Genomic DNA, 20,386 nt, shown 5'->3' with positions numbered 1-20,386 from the left:
TCCTGGCAGTGGGTGACAGTGCCCTCAACAACAAAATACCAAACTTCATCATTTTTGCCAATCTGATGGGTGAAAAATATTACCTCATTGTGGTTTTAAATATATTGCTCATATTATTAGTGAGATCATCTTTTTGAAATTTTTTCTTTTGTCTTTTTTGTATTTCTTCTTCTCTGGATAGTCTGTTTAAATATTTTGCTCTCTCCTTCACCTTTTTCCCCCCCAGTACATCCTGGATCATTAGCTCTGTATGCTGCATTTCATTTTTCTCTCTTCTGTCACTTGTCTTTTAATTTTATTCACTGTATCCTCTTTACAAAAGAATTGTTTTAGATTTTTTTAACATTTTATTTTCAATAACTAACATACAATATTTTATTAGTTTCAGCTATATAACAGTGATTACATTTATATGCCTTATGATCACCCCAGTAAGTCTAGTACCTAGCTGACACCGTACAGTTATTACAATACTAGTGACCTGGTGCACGGATTCGTGCACATTGAAAAATTATTTAGAAGGTGGCCGGCAGGGTGGGACTGGGCGAGATGGGCCAGACACACCCTGGAGCCAACCTTCTGTGGTCCCTCCCAGGCTGGCCGCACCTGAGGTGCCACCGTGGCTCAAAGGGTGTCTTCAGAGTGAGTGGATCCCTCCGGCAGGTGGGGTCCCTCAGCCTAGCCTTCAGGGATTGGGCCAAAACCAGCTCTCCGACATCCCCCGGGGGGTCCCGGAGTGCAAGAGGGCACTCTACAAAGTTGCTGTCATACAGAGTGTGGAACACAAATGCAAGCATGCAGTAAACCAGATTGGGGGCCAACAGTACCCCAGCAACAACATAACCCACGGCCCAATTTGGAATCATGCGGCCCTGGGAGGAATTGGGCTCCCTCCTCTCTGGTTTGAGGGTGCATCACCTGAAACCACCACTGCCAAGTCACTGCAGCTCAGCAGCTCCTGCCCCCTGGTGGTCAGTGGGTGTCATAGCGACCAGTCAGATGGACACTGAGCATATTGGCCTTTTATATATATAGATTGACTATATTCCTTATGCTGTACTTTCCATCTTTCTATTTTTGTAACTGGCAATTTGTACTTCTTAATCCCTTTATCTTTTCCACCCAGCTCCCCAAGTCCCCTCCTATCTGAGGAGCATCAATTTGTTGCTATAGCCTTGCAGTATTGTTTGATATTAGGTAGCATACCTCCAACTTTGTTCATTTTCAATATTGCTTTGGGTATTTGGGGTCTTTTGCTGTTCTGTATAAATTTTAGCATTGTTTGTTTTAGGTCTGTGAAAAATGCTGTTGGTATTTTGCTGGGCATTGCATTGACTCTGTAGATAGCTTTGGGTAGAAAAGCATTAAGTTTTGATGTTGTGAGATGTATTAATCTTTCACATTTTTTCCTTTCATTTATGTTTTCTTAAAGACAGGTTTGCCTACTCATAGTTTTAACACGTTCTGTGATACAGGTTACAGTTATTCATATGGAAAATAATACAATAGTTAATAAATAACGCAAGAATTTCATGCACCCAAAACTGTAACCTACTTTTGCCTCACCCTGTATGTTATGAGACTTCTATGGTTTTCACATGGTTAGTTCCCTAGGATAGGTGGAATTTATTGTTGTGAACTATGTGTGTGAGCACTGTGTGAGGGGGGCAGGATCTAGATTCTTTTTCTTTTCCCACGTGGATATCCTAACACCACTCATTTAATGGTTCTTCATTTCTCAGCTGATTCGAAGGGCTCCCCCCCCCCCCAAACACACACAGAGAATGGTCTCTGGTTCTCTGATCTCTGCCAGCTGTTCAGTGTCTCTGTGCGCACGCCAGCTCCGGCTACATCGTTCCCTGCAGCCTTATGACAGTTTGGAAAGGCCAGCTCCCTCATGGTTCTTTCTCAAAATGGTCTCAGCCGGCCACGGCGCATTTTCTCTCCCAGGTGCATCAGCTTTTCGAGTCCCGTGAAAAATGAACTCAGAATGTTGGCCGAGAGGACACTGAAATGACAGATTAATTTGGGGGAATGACATCTTTTGTGATAGGGAGCCTTTCCGTCCATGATCGGGGTATTCCTCTGCATTTATTCAGCTTCTCTTTAACGTTCTCCAGCCAAGTCTTACCGTTTTCTTTGTAAAGGTCTCACCCATTTCTCAGTGGAGCAATTATTGTACCAAATTCTTTCACGTTTAGAACCTGCTCTCATCCCTCCCTCCTTCCGCGGCTCCTCCACCCGGACAGGGCCTCTGCGCCCCCTTTACCCACAGGCACTATGACAGGTCACACAGCGTTCCCAGTGGTTCTCAGGTTGCATCTTACAAGTGTTTCCAATTCCCAACTGCAGGGTGAAACCCTCAGGGCCAGGCCGGGGACATGCATGAGCTGTGGGAAGGTCTATTGCTAACAAGGGAGGAGGTGGGAGGGGGTGGGGGCTCCATAGCAGGGAAGCGGAAGGAGCCCGTTCACTTGGTCTTTGGGAAACAGGAAAAAAATGCCGCCCTCTTGGCCCTTCAGCCTGTGTGTCAGGATCCGAGGCTTCTGCTCCGGGAGGAGTGCAGCTGGCCTTGATGACACTGCGGGGGGGGGGGGGCAGGGTGCCCCCCCATAGCCCACAGGTCACACACCACCCTGAGAAGTCACACACTCAGTCACGCGGCCCACGGTACAAGTACTTTATTTCAGTTACAATAGTGCCACACCAGAACTACAGGAGCACAAGACGTTAAGAATACAAAACCCAGATTCCCAGCCCAAACCCACGTCTGTGTACCTGCAGACAAGCCAGCCCCAGTTCAGGGCCAGGGCCTCTTCCCTGTGCCCTCCCCCGCCCCCTGCCACTCACAGTGCACCAGGGAGCAACGGGTGCCAATGACAGTCCCTCTGGCTGGACCCTCGGCTCTAGGACACCTGCTTCGGCCGGGAGGTCCCAGTCCTTGGTGCTGACAGACACTGGACTCACAGGGAAGGCTGGAGGGCAGGGGGGCACCAGGACTGGGACAGCCTGCTCTAGCTCCTGTCTGGCTCCCGGGCCTGCTGCTTGAGGGGCTAGAAACCAGCTCTGGGGCCGATCTGAAGTGGGTGAGGCAGTGGCTGAGCTGGGGCTTCTGCTGGGCAAGGATGACCTGGCCTCCTGGGCCAGGCAAGTGCGTGGAGGAGCGGGGCCTGCCAGGCGGCCTGGGCTGTGGAGGTGGGAGGACCGTGGGGGGCACGGCTGCTCCTGCCTCCATCACAGGCACTGCTTCCCCGGAGGGCCAGAGTGGGGCTCCCATGAGCTCCACCTGGGGGGCTTCTGAACTGTGGCCTCAGGGAGGGGTCAATATTCCTGCTCCCCGACACCACAGGCCAGCCTGACCGGGTTGGGGGACCCCGCCCCCCCCCCCCAGCCTCCCACGGCTGAAAGCATTTCCCAAGAAGGAGTCCAAATAGCTACAAGGATTGTCTGGATTCAGCCCAAGGGGCTGAGGGTGTGACGGTGCTCGGGGCAAGTTCAGGGGTTCCTGTCCCGGACCTGCGCACTGACCTGTAGGCAGAGCTCTGTGCTGGTGTGAAGCAGCTCTGTGGGCACTGGGAGGAGGGGGTATGGCCTTGTGTTCCAGTCAGGACACTTGGGGGCTTCACTGAGGAGGCCAAGGGACCCTGGGGGTGAGGGCTGCCTCCTGGGGGTGCGCCCAGGGTCACAGCCTCCGATAAGGCACCAGAGAACAGAGGGCGGGGGCTGCGGCCGGGAGCCAGGCCCGGCCGGTGGAGGACGGAGCTGGGGGGGGGGGGTGTTTGGGGCCTGGGGGAGAGGAGGGCTATTTCCTTTTCCTCCTCTGGGGGTGGGGATGCTGGAGAGGCCACGGGCCCCCAGGACAGATATGGGGGAGGGCAAAAGAGGGACAAGAAGAGCACATCTGATGGGGGGCGGGGGGTCACAGGGTCCTGTGGTCCAGATCCAGGTGTTTGGGCACCGGACTGGCTTTGAGGGCCCTGCCCCGGCCTCATGCTGCTACAGCTGTCAGTCCCCTGCTGCGACTTGGGGATCAGACCTTCCTCGCTGGGGTTCCCGCTGTCGGGCTCTGGGGACAGAGTCAGGTACGCTACGAGGGGTGGTGCCCATGAGCTGGGCCCCCCCGAGCTGGCCCCTTCCTGGCTGGCCCCCAGGCCTCTCCTCCCTCAACCAGGCGATGGAGGCGGAAACCATATACTCCAAGGGCTGAAGACCTGCTCAAGGGCCCGGGCGTCGCTGCCCCGGCTCAGCCTTGCAGCCAGTGAGGCGGAGAGAGGGGTAGATCAGTGGGGCTTCCCTTGTCCACAGGTTATTTAGAAAAACAGAACATAATAAATATACCAAGCCTCTCCTTAAAAAAAAGAAAATGTGTTTCAGATGCATTATTTCCCTGAAGATTTCCAGTGTATTCCACAATGCTTAAAAAATAGTTTCCCCAAAAATATATATTTAAAGCATTTGACACAGTGGTATATCTGGCGCTGGATGTGGGCGTGGGGCTGTGCCCACTGCCCTTGTCAGCATGGGCCCAGGCCTGGCGAGCCACCAGCCTGACACCCAAATGCCCTTCAGAGTTGGTGCAGGCGCGGCTGGGGTGACAGGGTCTCCGCAGGGGGTCGAATCTCGGGTTATGCCGAGAACCCCCATCACAGGCCCAGTTCCGGCTGAAAACCCTCCAGTGCGGGGGCGGGGGCCTGGGCGGCCAGGGGGGCTGGTGGCACCCTGGGCACTGGACGGAGGGGGCAGCCTGCGGGCTCCACCCTGCGGGCCATCCTCAGCCCCGCCCCGCTTCCGTCGTGGCTCGCGGTCTTCGCCCCTCACCAGACTTCACACTTGTGATGCGGGTTCATGGGTGAGCCCAGCGGGCAGTGGAAGTGTTCCGAGAACTCCTTGGAGTTGGAGACGGAGCCGATGACCCGGAAGCGGGAGGGGCTGTGGGGATCCGTGATGAGGCCCTCGTGGGTGCTCTCGGGCGTGCGGACGGAGCACCAGACCTTTGTGAGGGCAACAAGGGAGAGGCCGGGTCACTGCGGGGTCCAGAGGCGGCCGGACTGCTCCGTGTACAACAGCAGAGCAATGAGCCCCCACCTGGTTCTAGGAGCCCCGGGGGTCAGCCAAGTGGCCGAGAAAGAAACAATGGACTGGTGTGTCCCATCCCAGCATCCTCTCCGGCAGTGCCTCCTGCTGTGCTCCTGTCCCTGCCGGGCATCTGTGCTAGATTTCATCTGAACAGAGGATTCGGCCCCCAAACCATTTGGAAAACCTCGGATTGAGTCCACGTCACTCACTTCCCAGACGGAATAACTGCCTAATGGCCTGGCAGCTCTGAGTGCCAATGGAAGGCTCTACACTGAGTGCCGGCTCCAGGACAACCGGGGGCATACTGAGTTTAAGAAACTTCTGGGGGTTAGAGAGCCACCAAGGTCTTGTACGCACGCATATTAGCATAACCAGTGGACACAGACACTGGGGCGGTGGGGGCTTGCCCAGGGCGGGAATGGCTGGGCAGGGGTGGGGGTTGGGGGGGAGGCAATTGGGGGAAAAGGAGACATATGTAAAACTTTAGACAATAAAAAAAAATAAAAATATAAATAAAGAAATTTCTGGAACCCAGAACCAGAAGGACCCTTAGTGGTCACCTTGTCCTCTCTACTGGAGGCGGCAGTGCCTTTGCTAGCACGCCTGGCCCGTCCCCCCTGAATCTCTCCCGTGAGAGGAAGCTCACCTCTCACAGGGCAGCTGCCCCTGGGCGGTCCAGTGGACTGGGGGTTTCTCCACGGGGTGGGGGGGGGGAGCTTGCCTTAGGCTCTCAGAGCCCCCCGAACGGTGAGACGCCCGCGTCTGGCTTTTTCCTAACGAACTCACCTGCGCGAACCCCAGGAAGAAGAGCTGGTCGTTGGTGAGCCCCAGGGTGGGCAGCGTCTGCTCGGGCCCGTTCCGCTTCACCCAGTTCCGGTAGGCCTGGGAGGAGAGGACACAGTTCGGGCTCCCAGAACACGAGCAGGCAGGGCGGCGGCGGAGGGGCCAGCGCGGGAGATCTCGGAAGTTCTACCCCTGACAGCTGGTTTCTGGGCTCTGGCGTCAGCTCCGACGGCCCAGCTCAGCCCAGGGGTGCCGGCTCCTTTCCCTGCGCTCATTCTGAGGCGAGCGCATCCAACCCCGTGGCTTTAAATGCCATCTCCATGCCAAAGGCGCTCCAGCGCGTCCTTGGCATATTCAACGGACTCAGCTGGGCCTCCAACATGCACCTCCAACTTAACACGGCACAGGCAGAAGGAAAGGGCACACACACACACACGCACATGCACACACATGCGCACGCGCACACACACACACACACACGTGCACACACACACGCACACGCGCACACACGAAGTGGTATTGAGGCCCAAACCCCAGAACTCCTCTGATTCTTCTTCCAACCAAAGCAAATACCCCAAATCTGACCACTTCTCACACTTCCCATTGCTCCATCCCATTTCCTGCCTGGACAACCTCACACAGCTTTCTAACTAGTCTCCCTGACTCAACCCAGTCCAATTCCAACCCTCCCCACCCCGACACGGCAACGTAAGCCATCCTTATAAAATAGGGGTTGGCAGACTTTTTCTGCGAAGGGCCAGAGAGTGAACAGTTTCAGCTCTGGAGGCTGACTGGTCTGTTGCCACCCCTCAGTCGTGCCCCCGTGGCGTGAAAGCGGCCACAGACAACGTGGAGATGGATGGGCCTGGCTGCAGCCCCCCAATATTTACAAAACCCGGCTGAGGGCTGCGTGTGCCCGACAGTCTGTAGGTTTGCTGACCTCTGTTTTAGAGGATGAATTGGCCCATGTCATTCCTCTATTTAAAAACCAGGCAGCGACTCCCACTGTAACCAGAATAACACCCAAGCTCCTTGCTCTGGGCCCAGCTGCTCCTCCAACCTCACCTCCCCCACTCGGCCCTGCTCTCCCTCCACCCACCTCCCTTCCTGCCCTTGAACTTTCCCAGCTGTGTGTCCATCTCGTGGGCCCTGCACTCTTCTTTCCCTGCCTCTTCCTCATCGTTTAGGCCTCAGTTCAAATGTCAGCCCCTGAACACGCTCCCCGCTGTCCTTGATCACGGAGCTCTACTTGAAATGACCTTATTTGTTCCGGTGGGAATGGCCTTTCTGTCCCCTCCCTGTCCCACTAAAATTGCGACTTTATGAGAGCGGGACTCCTATGTGTCTTGCCACAGAAACCCCAGTGTCCACAACAGTCCACACGGTGGGGGAAGGCCTGCGATACCTAGTCACTGACCAGTGCACGTCACACAAGCCACCGAATGTTTCTGGGCTGTTTCCTCAACCGCAAAGTGGGGGCTGTGAGACCTACCTGTAAAGGTGTGGGGGTACACGGTAAGGCCTCAGTAAACGGCACCTCTTAGTATTTCTGTTCTTTCTACCTGGTGAGGGAGCGGTCGCTCTCTGATAAATGCCTCCTCCTTTTCTCCCGTGGCCTGTTGTCTCTCCCACCCAATCAGCTTCCATTCCTGAACGACACTCTGGATCAGGCCCTGTCCCAGCTGTCACATGACACACCCCAGGGACACAGGGTTCAGCCAAGCACCCCGAGGCTCGGAGGTCAGGCGACTTACTCCAGAACCAGGACTCAGCCCGGATCTGGCTCCAGGGTCAGGGTCCCTGTCCTTCCTTCTGGGCCCGCTGCTGCCTGAATTAGTGGCGGCCTCCCCTGCATAGGGAATAGGCAGGACTTTGGTGGGTCCAGCCAAGCCCTTTCCTGACTCTCTCTGTCGGGCTGGACTCAAGAGCAGAAACCCTAACGTGTGCCCAGCTCTGTGCCAGGTGCCTTCACGGACACCCTCTCTATGAGTCCTCACCACACCCATTCCACAGATGAGGGAATGGAGGCTCACAGAGCGGCTGCTGCTGGCCCCAGCTCGTCTGCAATGACCCAGACCTGGGCGGCCCGGGCTGTGTGTGGGGAGCGGCCCTCGTACCCGATAGGCCGCCTTGAGGCCCCCGTTATCGGCGATGTTCTCCCCGAGGGTGTGCCGGCCGTTCACCGGCTCCCCGTTCACGCTGTAGTTGCCGTACTGCTGCACCATGCACTCGGTCTGCCGCTTGAAAGCCTCCACGGACGAGTTCTTCCACCAGGGCCGGAGGTTCCCGTCCTTGTCATACTCCCGTCCTGCAGGGGCAGAGGGAAGCGCCAGGTCAAGGGGAGGAGGCGGCGGACTGGGACCTGTTGCTGCCGCTGCACCTCTCCTCCCATCTGCCACCTGAGCTGGGGACATGTGCCGCTGAGCCTAAAGAGCCGGGCAAATGAACCAATCCGGGTGGGGGCGGGGGATGGAGGAAGGTGATCCAGGCAAAGGACCAGCATGTCCCAAGTGTCCGTGGACTCGCTGTCAAGGCTGCTGAGGGCCTCTGACCCTGAGCCACAGCCTCCGAGACCCTGCCTCCTCCTTATTGGCCTTGGGGTCCCCCAGGCAAGAGGCAACGAGGAGGATTCTGAATGTTAGTTGGTGAGGAGGGAAACCTCAACTCCTTTGGCTGTGGTCTGACCAGAGAAGTCTCTGGAACAGTGGACAAGTGTGCGCTCCCACTCACTACCCACCCCCGAGGACCGGACACCTTCCAGGAGCAGGGTGCTCCACGGTGCGCCTGACAAGTCCTCACAGTCACCATCATGCCCACTTTACAGACAAGGAAACAGAGGCCCGGAGAAACAATGGGACTCGCTATAGTTCATGCAATCGGCAGGAGGATTTGAAGCCAGCTCCTCTGTCTCACGGCTAAGTAAGACCCTTAGAAGTGAAGGAAGCAAAAGCAGAATCAGTGGGGCCGGGAAGCTGAAGGGAACCCCAAGGAACTCATACCTTGATCATCAAAAGCATGAGTCAGCTCGTGGCCCACGACGACACCGATGCCCCCAAAATTTAAGGCCCTGGAGGAGAGGACACGAAGGTGAGAGTGATGCCACGGGGTGTGTGTGTGGGGGTGTGTGTCACTGCTTCCCAGGCCTGGAGACACAGCAGAGGCCCACAGTGCTCTGCGGGGACGTGGCCGCAGCCTGAGCCTGATGCCAGTCAGAAGCTGGGTGCGTCGGGTGTGGCCAGCCTGTGCCCACTGGGCGCCAAGCACTGGGCTAGATGCTCCGCAGAACTGCACTGTCCTCTTTGGTCATTGCCAAAGAGTTAGGCATGAGTAACTGACTGTATAGATGAGCTAACCAAGGCCTGGAATGGTGCGACCACTTTGCCCAGGGGCCACCTGGTTGGCAAAGTGCAGCCCGAGGGACCTTTCTGAGACAGCACCCTCAGCTTCCCAGCCCAGCTGTGACTGCCCTGAAACACCGTGAGAGGCACATCCCCCCGAGTTCCCGCTGTGCAGGGGCTTCCAGAACCAGAAGACCCTGGAGGGAGGTCCAGGGAGTGGGTATGTTCTCTCTGAAACTTCTCTGAATGTCCCGAGCTCCCTGGTGAGTGGGGCAAAGGGCGCTCAGTGAGACCGGTCTGATTGTGTGGTCAGCTGTGGGCCACGGGGCTGGGCTGCAGCATCGTCCGTACATGGGTGAAGAGCGGGTGTAGAACGGGGCCTGCAGGATTCCGGCCGGAAACACAATCTCGTTCTTGGTGGGCGAGTAGTAAGCATTCACCATGGGAGGGGTCATGCTCCACCTGCAAGCAACATGCACATGAAAAGTCAGGACAGCCTGGGGGAGGGCACGGGGGGGGGGGGGAAGGGGGGGAGCCCACCTGGAGGATATCAAGAGCCGTGAAATGTGGATTCCCTTGACCCCAGACCCAAGTGCGCACAAGTACAGGGACATCCATAGCAACACTGGTTTTGAGAGGGAAACCAGAAAACACCTAAATGTCTATAAATAAGGGATCGGCTAAATCTGACATCACACCACAATGCAACACCGAGGCTCTTACACAGAACATGAGCCTGGCCGGTGTGGCTCAGTGGTTGAGCATTACCTATGAACCAGAAGGTCACAGTTCCATTCCTGGTCAGGACGCATGCCCGGGTTGCAGGCTCGAACCCCAGTGTGGGATGTGCAGGAGGCAGCCGATCAGTGAGTCTCTCATCATTGATGTTTCTATCTCTCTTTCCCTCTCCCTTCCTCTCTAAAGTTAATAAAAAATATATTTTTTAAAAAAAACATCTTGCCCTAGCTGGTTTGGCTCAGTGGATAGAGCATCGGCCCGTGGACTGAAGGGTCCCAGGTTCGGTTCTGGTCAAGGGCATGTACCTTGGTTGTGGGCACATTCCCGGTGGGAGGTGTGCGGGAGGCAGCTGATCGATGTTTCTCTCTCATAGATGTTTCTGACTCTCTATCCCTCTCCCTTCCTCTTTGTAAAAAATCAATTAAAAAAAGGAAAAAAAAGAACATCATTAGTGATGTAGCCACATCATTAATTTAATTAAAGCCAGACCCTTGAGTACGAGACCTTCAATACTATGTGACCACATCTGTGCCCGAGAGGACAACTGACAAACTGACATTTCAGACGTGGGTACTTGGCAGACGTTTTCTTGAAACGGAATAAAATGAGCTTGTCACCTCGAGGAAAATAACTGACACCATTTGACGCCAACAATAAAAACTCAAGGTTAAAATATAACTAGACGTTTCAAGCAAAAATTAAAATCCTAGAAAGCTTGTCTCAGTCAGCTTCCCGACCCTTAAAAGCTTTTCTCGGCAGCTCAGTGGTGTTACTATCAGATGTGGGTTTTTTTGGATATTGTGTCATCAAAATGTCACTATTTGGAAGATATATGAAACCCAGCGAGTCACTGTTTTCCAAACGACCAATGTGCGATGTTAAAAATCACGGGTGGGTAAAAGATGGATCAAAGTGCCAGACAGACGGATGGCTTTTAGTATAATGAAGTCTGAAAAGTTCATGGAGATAGTTTCTGATTCCACAGGGCAATTAGCCTTTAAGAAATTACCACTTCATGAATCTTGGTTTAATGTCAATAAAGAATGTGCCCTCGTATGAGGAAAGACTATTAAAATACCCCCTTTCCAACTACATATCTGTGTGAGACTAGATTTGCTTTATATAGTTCAAAAAACAATGCACTGCAATAGGCTGAATATAATATAGAGTTAGATTGTATAACCAGATTGTATGTGATAAAGAAACACATATGAGAATCCAGATGTCTATGATTAAGCCAGAGACATGAAGAAATCTGAAAAAGTAAAACAATACCTCTTTTTTCCTCCTTAAACTTATAAAAGTTCCCTCCCCCCATAATATGTGCATAAAAATTGATGTAACTTTTATAAAAAAGCTCTCTGGGTCCAATAGTTCTGTAAGAGTTTAGCAGGGACCCTGATGGTATCTGGTACTGAAACATTCGGGCCTGGGTGATGTTTCTGGTGTGGAGGGGAGGGGACCATGAGGAGCAGAGCGAGACAGGAAGGACATTCTCTCTAAGGGCCTAGACCAGCCGTGGGCAAACTACGGCCCGCGGGCCGGATCTGGCCCGTTTGAAATGAATAAAACTATTGAAATAAAAGACCGTACCCTTTTATGTAATGATGTTTACTTTGAATTTATATTAGTTCACACAAACACTCCATCCATGCTTTTGTTCCGGTCCTCCGGTCCAGTTTAAGAACCCATTGTGGCCCTCGAGTCAGAAAGTTTGCCCACCCCTGGTCTAGACGGTCACTCTGTCTCTCCAGGGGAGCCCCACGGAGATGCGTTAAGGGGTACCCCATGAAAGGAGACTGAGAACCTGAAAACATCGTATTTGTATTAAAATAATCATGAATACATAAGTGGGGTAGGAAATGACACTTCAGTGAAAAATTGTAGCCTAATTATAACAGACCAGATAAATTCAGGACCTTGTGGCAGTACCTGTGCCGTATTCTGGAGAGAAAAGACTGCCTTCTTGTGCATTTTAGAAGCACCCTGGTTGTAGAAGGGAAACTTAGGAGAAACAGATGCTCAAAGCCCTGCTGTCCACGAGGGGGCACCAGAGGCACAGCGAGGTTGCTTCTGCCTCCTGGTAAGCTTTATTCTGCAAAATGTGTTAGGCACGGGGGAGATTAGTCTGAGAACTAGTACTGGGCTGACTGCATCTGAGTTTTCTGGGGAGGCTATTAAAACAACAACAGATACCGGGTCTCACTCCAGGTAACGTTGATTTAAGAACGTCTGGGGGACAGGCCAGAAAGCTGTCTTTTATTTTATTCTTTTACTTTTTAATGTTTTAAGAGAGAAATAGAAGGGAGAGAAGAAGTGGGGTGGGGTGGGGTGGGGGTGGGGAGAAACATCAATATGAGAGACACATCAATTGGTTCACTCCTGCATGCACCCTAACCAGGGCCAGGGACTGAACCTGCAACCAAGGTATGTGCCCTTGACCGGGAATCGAACCCGCAACCCTTTGGTCCATGAGCCAATGCTCTAACCAGCCAGGGCAGAAAGCTGTCTTTAAAAAAAAACTCCCCAGAGACTCCTGATGTGCAGTAAGGTTTGGGACCCACAGCTGTGGGGGGCCTATCTGGAACCTTCCCCAGCCTCTGGGGAACTGCCCTGGGATGCACCGCTCCTGCTGGTGGGGAATTGGAGGAAACGAGCCCTAGCGGAGGGCCTCCTCTGTGCGACCCCCCAGAGGTCCTCACACTGGGTGGTCACACCAGCTCCGAGTGCAGAAGTGGTGCTGGGATGTGATGCCAGGGCTGCTCCACTTGAGGCCGGGCTACTCTGCCAACAGCCTGGCGCCGGGGGCACACAGACCGGCCGACCCCAGCTCCTGTCTCAGAACACTTCCTTCATCTTTGGGCTCCTCGTCCGGAAAGTGGATGAGGGCCCTTAGGACAGTTATATCGGCACCTGGTCCACAAGGTGAGCTCAGCCCAGAGAAACCCCACGTGCCGGGAGCCGGGAGCCAGCACCTCCCCCGAAGCCGGACTCACTGGTCTCTGTTGGGAGCTTTCCTGAGCTGGTCGGCAGTGACCCTCCAGGAGAAGTTGGAAAAGCGCATGGCGTTCTCGAAGTAGAGGTCCGGGACTGCTGTGTACTGGACGAGAGCAAAGCCACAGGATCAGAGAGGCCAGGCCCAGGCGCTCGGACCCTGGAGCCCAGACCTCTTCTGAAACCGAGGGAACAGAGGCTGCGAGGTTAAGGGGTTGGTCTGCAGGTCCAAGGCCAGAATGGGCCTCCCTCGGCCCTCCCCCTGCTGGGGCCTGGCACCCTCTCCCCACCAGGACACAGAGAGCTTGCCCAGGGCCCCTGACACCAGCAGACACCCTGCGGCGTCGCAGGCCCTGCAGCGGCGCGCTGTCCGGCAGAGCAGGCTGCGCTGACGGGCACGTCTGTGTCTGTGCTTTTCCTGTTAGACACCGGCCACATGTGGCCGCCGAGCGTTTCAGATGTGGCTAGGGTGGCATTTAAAGTCAATCTAAACTTGTTTCCTTTTTAAATTTAATTTACTTTTAAGCAATGAGGCTTTGATGAATTAGCCATCTATGGCTGGTGGCCACCATAGCGGACAGCAGAGATCTGATCAATCAGGCTAGATCCAGCTCGGAAGCCGCAGGGACAGGCATTGCCGGGCATCTTTCTCCCCCTTGGCCGGCCTTCCTGCTCCTTCCAGGCTGGGGCTATCCCTCAGATCCCTCCCGCTTTCTAGCTTTACATTGAGGATCTAGGGAAGCGCTGGGCCCTGCGGCAGGCCTCCGTCCTCATGTCCAGGAGCCCCGCCTCCTGTCCGGACGCGCTGGAGCACCTGAAGTTACCCTCAGGGAAAAAGGCTGCAAAAGGCACCCGCATTCTCAGAGATGATCTCAATATCCTTGGGTTTCAAATATGACTGTGATAAGTCGTTATTATAATTGCAAAAGTGCCTGAGTTTACGAATTCCAATCACAAAAGAATATAAAAACGGACCTTTCAGGGCAGAAGCACAATGCCCTGAAAGGAGCGATTTGTAAACGTTCTAACTACCAGGGACACGCCAGCTACCTCCGTTGCCTAAATGAAGCTTCAGCATGCCTTCGAGATTTATGCTTCCTTTCTCCTGTTAGAATTTCAAGGGCCAAACCAGGGGGTCAGGTTTCTCTGGGAAGGTGGGCAGGGTCCCGGGACAGGATGTAACTCTGGAGTAGGGAAGGGGGAGGCAGTATGAGGGGTTCACGCTGCACTCCTCTGATGTTTTAGGGGGTGTGCCAATGCTCTCTGCACCTTCTAGGGCAGTGGTCGGCAAACTGTGGCTCGGCAAACCGCGGCTTTCGAGCCACATGCGGCTCTTTGGCCCTTTGAGTGCAGCTCTTCTTCCACAAAATACCGACTTCTGTGCATGGGCCACTAAGTTTCAATCGCACTGTATGTGCGCGCCTGCACGTGGTATTTTGTGAAAGAGCCAAAGAGCCGCGGTTTGCCGACCACGGTTCTAGGGTGTTTCCTCCCACTGTCAGCGGGGCACGGGGCACTGTTCTGGCACTGACTGCGGGGCACTGGCTGCTGGTGGCTCCAGGGACAGGGGCCTCGGGCTGGCCCAGGAGACCAAGGAGCAGGGAGCAGCTTCCTCGTGCCTGGCGCATCCCCAAAGCCCACAGCTCACCATCTCAAGATGTCTTCACAGTCCCAGTGCCTGCAGCGCCCCATCCGGACCCAGCCTGCCTCTCCCCTTCCCCAAATGGGGGCCCCGGGGGCAGCTGGGAACGCAAGGGGGCAGGCAGGAACCACTCACATCGTTGAACACTTTGTCGAGCTCCTTGGGGTCCATGATGAAGTTGGGGTAGCCTATCATGTTGTAGATGGCGTCCGCCTGGACGGGGAAGACACGGAGAATAGATAGTGAGTGCCCAGCCATGCTCCGTGGGGGCCGGGCTCAGGGCCTGGGCCCAGGGGGCACAGGGCCAGGCGCCTCCCACCCCAGGGCTTCCTCGTCTCTTTCTGGAAAGACTCCTCTCCTGTCTAAATTCTACTTATCTCTTAGGTATCACTTAAACGTCACTTCTTATTTTTTATTTTTAAAAATTTTTTAAAAATATTTCTTTATTGATTTCAGAGAGAAGGGAGAAGGAGAGAGAGAGATAGAAACATCAATGATGAGAGAGAATCACTGATCGGCTGCCTCCTGCACACCCTGCACTGGGAATCAAGCCCGCAACCCAGGCATGTGCCCTTAGCTGGAATCGAACCTGGGATCCTTCAGTCCGTAGGCTGATGCTCTATCCACTGAGCCAAACTGGCTAGGGCTATAATATATTTTTATTGATTTTAGAGAGGAAGTGAAAGGGAGAGAGAGATAGAAACATCAATGATGAGAGAGAATCACTGATCGGCTGCCTCCTGCACACCCCGCACTGGGGATCGAGCCCGCAACCCAGCATGTGCCCTTGGCCGGAACCGAACCTGGGACCCATCGGTCCGCAGTCTGATGCTCTATCCACTGAGCCAAGCTGGCTAGGGCTAAATGTCACTTCTTAAGGAAAGCCTTCCCTGGTCCTCACCCACCAACCACCTCAGGCCCTTCACTCTCCATTAGACACACGGCATCTCCCTGCACGGCTCCCTCGCACACTCAGCATGTCATTTCCATGCGGTCGTGAACACCATCGCGTGTTCAGGCCGTCCCTCCATCCCGCCGGACTGTCCACCCGAGGGCGGGGCAGCGTCTGGATGTGGTCTCTCCTCCCCCACCCCCGTCAAGCTCCTGGCCGGCCTCGCCTTCTCCTTGGCTGATTTCCGCGTGTCTTCATCCATCCACTTGAGGCTGCTCAGGCTCTCCTCAAACGCCTTCTTGATCTCCAAGATGATCTCGCTGGCCTGCGGAGACAGAGCTGGACCTGAAGGGCGGGCCGTGGATGGGTCCCCCATGAGGGAGGATGATGGCAGGCAAAGACGAAACTCTGGTCTTGGCTCAAAGCCTCAGGCTCTCCGGTGCTGGGCTAAGGGGGGAGAGTTTTAGGAATGTTCTGTCCAGGCTGGAGAGGAACGGGCATTTTCAAGGGCAATGTCACAGGCAGACCAGGCAGCGGAAGGGTCCGGACCAGGGGAAGGCGGAGTTTGCAGCAGGAAGAGCAGAGGGGCTGATGGCTGGTAGAACTGGGCTCAGGTTCTGCACCAGACAGGCCACTTCATAGGGTTGAGTCTCCGCTGGCTAACCTTTGACTGCAGGTAACATCCATGTATTTAATATTAGTAATAGAAACGATATAGCAGCCACCTCTTACGGAACCCTTACTTTGTGCCAGCTGCTCTTACATGTAGCATCTCATTAATCGCCCCTTGTGGGATGCACACGTTACAGGTGAGGTGAGAACATGGTCCCAAGCCCCCCGGCCCAGGAACTGGTAAATCCAGGGTCGGATTTGGTGCCTTCACATGCTTAGCCACGATGCTCCCCTGCCCGTCCAGAACACACCTGTCACCTCGGAGTAAGGAAAACGTCAACACTACGCCGAGAGCTGCTCCCCCAGCCTCAGGTCGCGGGCCCTTCAGACCCTTGGGAGTGGAGAGGGCGGGACCGGGTGAGGGTTAAACGAGATAACACAGCTAAACGGCCTGCACTCAAGAGCAGTAATGCTCACGAGGGACTCTCATGATTCAGGGCTTTAGGAGACGAGGCCTCGGAGTTAAGGCTGGAGCCCTGGGGAGGGAAGGTGCAGACCAGACCAGAGTGTGGCTGCCAAGCTCACGAGCAGCCCTCGCTGGCGTGAAGCCACAGCCTGCGCCCGAGGGGAGGCACTTACTATGTTCTTGCTGTCCTCGGCGAAGGTCTCTTTCACAAACATGGGGCCCAGGGCGAAGCCCAAGTTGTTCTCTGTGTCACTCACGCACAGCTTCCAGCGAGGAAGGCAGGTCTGGGAACAGAGGGAGGGGTTACTGGGCCCCGGCCTCCCTCCCAACCCCCGATCGTCTGGGAGGCAGCACCAGCTGGGGCCCTGCTTCCTTCCAGAACTCCAGGGAGACCTTTTCAGACCCCGTAGGAGTTCTTTTAGACACTAAACCAAGAGGCCATCTACTCTGTCCTGAATGCGGACTCCGTGCACAGCACCTTGCAGGTGGTATTCCGTGTGGCCATCGGAATGACCTGGGAGGCAGGGGCGGGCCCTGGCCAGGTGAGGAAACAGACTCAGCACAGAGGAGTCTCTGGTCTAGGGTCCCAGTGACCAGAACTCGGCCACGCCGGACCCCACACCCCACGCTCCCCCTGCCCTACCTCCTGGGGGAGGATAGGAATCCTGGTGACAAAGAACCTTGGGAAGTCACCTTGTCAACCCTGAGTAGCAGGACCTTCCCAGGAGGCCAGGACCCAGCCCCACGTAGAGCCCCCAGAGAAAGAACTGTCACAGCGACACTGCCAGACTCTGAAGCATCCCCTCGTCCTGGCCTCACCCTCAGTGGCCTGCAGGACGCCTGTGCCGCTGAGCCAGGCACCCGGCTGCAGCCTCACCGAGCGCGGCTTGGGGAGAGCATGGCTCGGGAAGAAAGCACCGCGGCTAGTTTTGGCCCCACCCGCTCCCTTGCCCAGCAGCCCTCTGGGGACAGTCTGTATGACCTAAGTGGGGGCCCCGCTCCCATAAATCCGTCGGCTGCAGAGGAAGCCAAGTCCTCTCAACCCTGGACAACAGGTGGCAAAAACCACCCATGTCAGGGCAGCCTGCTTCATAACAGCCCTCAACTGAAAACCACCCAATCTCCCACGCGCAGGTGGAGGGAAAACAAAACGTGGTGTTTTTATACAACAGCACACGACCTGGCAACAACAAGGACCAGCTGCTGATACATCACAGGTGCACTTCACAGACACGCTGAGCAGAAGCCCGAACAAAGGGCACCTCGTGTATGGTTCCGCTTCCCCCTTCGACACCCACCTGGGGGTGCGGGGTGGGGCTACTGTGAAGGGGCACAGAGAACTGCTGGATAAATGGGGCGGTGGTTACACGGGTGATTTCATTTGTCAAAACTCACTCAACTGTGTATTTCATACATTTCATTGCATGTAAGTAATACCTTCATTAAAGAAAAATATTTCTTTCAGGCCAGAAGTGAGAAAGGAGGGCAAAGGCACTCTAACCTTCTCTCAGTTTAGTCGCCCAAATTCTTTTACACTTTCCCACCCAGGTGTCTACCTGGACATCTTCCCTCTCCCCCATCCCCACCCAGCCTTCCCCAGGGGGAAGGCCTCCTGCGTGCTCAGGGACACCTGGGCAGGCCTCTTCAGTGGTCCTCTTTATTCTCTGCCTCTGTCCACCTCCCTCATGAGTTCCATGCCCCTGGAGGGTACCGGGGTCATGCCAACCCCCAACCTAAGGCCTGGCGCACAGTAGGTACTCAACCCGTGTTAGGGGGTGCATAGTAACAGGCTCACCTTCTTGGTTCCATATATGATTTCCATCAACTTCTCGTCGGCATCCTGAAAGCGCTGATCAAGGAAGCCAGTTGTCTTCCGCACCAGGGTCCAGATCATGTAGTTGTTCAGCAGGCTGGGGCCAGAGGAGACAAGACATGCTCAGAAGCGCCCGGGGCTGGAAATGTTGCAGCACTCCCCCCACTGACCTCTAGGGTGCGCTCACATCCAACATTCTGATCCCATGTGCTCTTCCCAGGCCCCGTCTGTTTGTCAGGTAATGAATGCTCTCTAAGCACATGGACTGTCACTTCCAGGGCAGAGCCTCTGTCTGAAAAGCCCTCAGTGCCTAGTGCAGTGATGGCGAGCCTTTTGAGCTCGGCGTGCCAGCATTTTGAAAAACCCTAACTGAACTCTGGTGCCGTGTCACATATAGAAATTTTTTGATATTTTCAACCATAGTAAAACAAAGACTTACATTTTTGATATTTATTTTATATATTTAAATGCCATTTAACAACAAAAAAAATCAACCAAAAAATGAGTTCGCGTGTCACAGGTTTGCCATCACTGGCCTAGTGCATTAATCTGTACACAAGTGCTCAATAAGTGCTGTGAGCCTCAAACTGGAACCAGCAGGGGAAGGGGTGAGTAAATAGCCATCAGTTTTCTCAGTGGAATACTATGTAGCCATGAAAAAGGAGGTCTGCAGAGGGTTTGGGATGACATGGATAAAATGCTTATGATAAAAGTCAAAGGAGCCCTAACTGGTTTGGCTCAGTGGATAGGGCGTTGGCCTGCAGACTGAAGGGTCCCAGGTTCGATTCCGGTCAAGGGCATGTACCTTGGTTGTGGGCACATCCCCAGTAGGGAGTGTGCAGGAGGCAGCTGATCGATGTTTCTAACTCTCTATCCCTCTCCCTTCCTCTCTGTAAAAATCAATAAAATATATTTTTTAAAAAAAGTCAAGGGAGGCCCTGGTTGGGTAGCTCAGTCAGTTAGAGCGTCATCCCCATACGCCAAGGTTGCAGGTTTGATCCCGGTCAGGGCACATACAAGAATCAATCAGTGAATGCATAAATAAGTGGAACAACAAGTTGATGCCCCCCCCCCTTTAAAAAATCAATTAAAAACTAGTCCAGGGAAAAGCAGACCATACCTCTAGTCACAATGACGGGGAAAAAGGGATGTGCATTAGAAACCCATCTCTGCACTTCTCTCACATACATGCTTTCTCTCTCCACATGTGCACACCCACAAACACACACATCCCATAAAATCTACATTCGTATTTTGGGTAAATTTTTTTCTGTAGCTTTCAAAAATTTCTACAACAAATCTTTAAAGTTTAAGAAAACATCATAAATTCTAATACAAGCTAACCTTTCCTGGGCCCATTTCGCGTCCAGGCACTATACGAAAACACAGCACATGGGTTATCTCACTCAAGTCTCACCACAACCCCACAGGGTAGGTGCCACTTGTACCCCCATTTTACGGATTCGGAAAATGAACCCGAGAAAGGGTAAGAAACGTGCTCGAGGCTGCAAAGCTGGCAGGTGGGGAGCTGGGATTTGAACCTGCGTTCATAGCCATGGTGCCCTGCTGCCTCTCATAAGAGCAACGCCAGGGCCCACTTTCCTGAGTCAGTCTGTCATCGCCCGGCCATGCTGCCTGAGAAGGGGCCCGTCCCAGGCCGCCCAGTGCCCTCACCACTTGTCAGTGTTGTTGATGAGGGCGGAGACCTGGCTGAGGTACTCCTTGTCGTAGACCACGATAGGCTCGGACGCATTGATCTCCACAGGGGAGAAGATGGCGTTGAGGAAGGGCAGCCAGTTGATGGCGGGCGCCAAGGCCTGGAAGAGAAGAGAACAGCGAGATGCAGAGCCCAGGTCTCCAGAGCGTGTCATGGTGCCTCCATCCTCGGACAAAGCAGAGAGCTGGGAGCTGTCCCACAATGCACTGGGCAGATGTCAAACGAAGGCTGCCTGGCTTTCATCAGAGATGCTGCACGTAGAATTCTTTTTTAAAAAATATACTCACGTGATATTTTATTGACTGACCTCTCTGA

The 20,386-nt window shown here is 54.3% G+C and overlaps 1 protein-coding gene and 1 long non-coding RNA gene across 5 annotated transcripts in view; both read right to left on the bottom strand.

Moving 5' to 3' along the window:
• Nucleotides 1–212: 212 nt before the first annotated feature.
• On the bottom strand, nucleotides 213–1,754 carry LOC132231571 (uncharacterized). Its single transcript, XR_009452080.1, has 2 exons — nucleotides 1,042–1,754; nucleotides 213–481 (listed from the first exon to the last, which is right to left on the bottom strand). It is a non-coding gene; the product is annotated as an uncharacterized LOC132231571 (long non-coding RNA).
• A 912-nt stretch (nucleotides 1,755–2,666) lies between these two features.
• ECE1 (endothelin converting enzyme 1) overlaps nucleotides 2,667–20,386 on the bottom strand; it is a 98,213-nt gene continuing 80,493 nt past the window's right edge. For all 4 annotated transcript variants that reach the window (XM_059690906.1, XM_059690907.1, XM_059690903.1 and 1 more), the window contains exons 9-19: nucleotides 20,029–20,171; nucleotides 18,337–18,451; nucleotides 16,715–16,825; nucleotides 15,690–15,788; nucleotides 14,707–14,784; nucleotides 12,932–13,035; nucleotides 9,549–9,659; nucleotides 8,859–8,926; nucleotides 7,977–8,167; nucleotides 5,863–5,958; nucleotides 2,667–4,991 (exon numbers count right to left, since the gene is read on the bottom strand). In XM_059690906.1, coding sequence (XP_059546889.1) covers nucleotides 4,815–4,991; nucleotides 5,863–5,958; nucleotides 7,977–8,167; nucleotides 8,859–8,926; nucleotides 9,549–9,659; nucleotides 12,932–13,035; nucleotides 14,707–14,784; nucleotides 15,690–15,788; nucleotides 16,715–16,825; nucleotides 18,337–18,451; nucleotides 20,029–20,171 — 1,293 coding nt within the window. In that variant the 3' untranslated portion in view covers nucleotides 2,667–4,814. The remainder of the gene's footprint in view (nucleotides 4,992–5,862; nucleotides 5,959–7,976; nucleotides 8,168–8,858; nucleotides 8,927–9,548; nucleotides 9,660–12,931; nucleotides 13,036–14,706; nucleotides 14,785–15,689; nucleotides 15,789–16,714; nucleotides 16,826–18,336; nucleotides 18,452–20,028; nucleotides 20,172–20,386) is intronic.

This window comes from Myotis daubentonii, chromosome 3 (genome assembly GCF_963259705.1).
Source record: "Myotis daubentonii chromosome 3, mMyoDau2.1, whole genome shotgun sequence".
Classification (NCBI taxonomy): Eukaryota; Metazoa; Chordata; class Mammalia; order Chiroptera; family Vespertilionidae; genus Myotis; species Myotis daubentonii.
The sequence above is the reverse complement of the archived record's forward strand: the minus strand, read 5'-3'. Positions and strand labels throughout refer to the sequence as shown.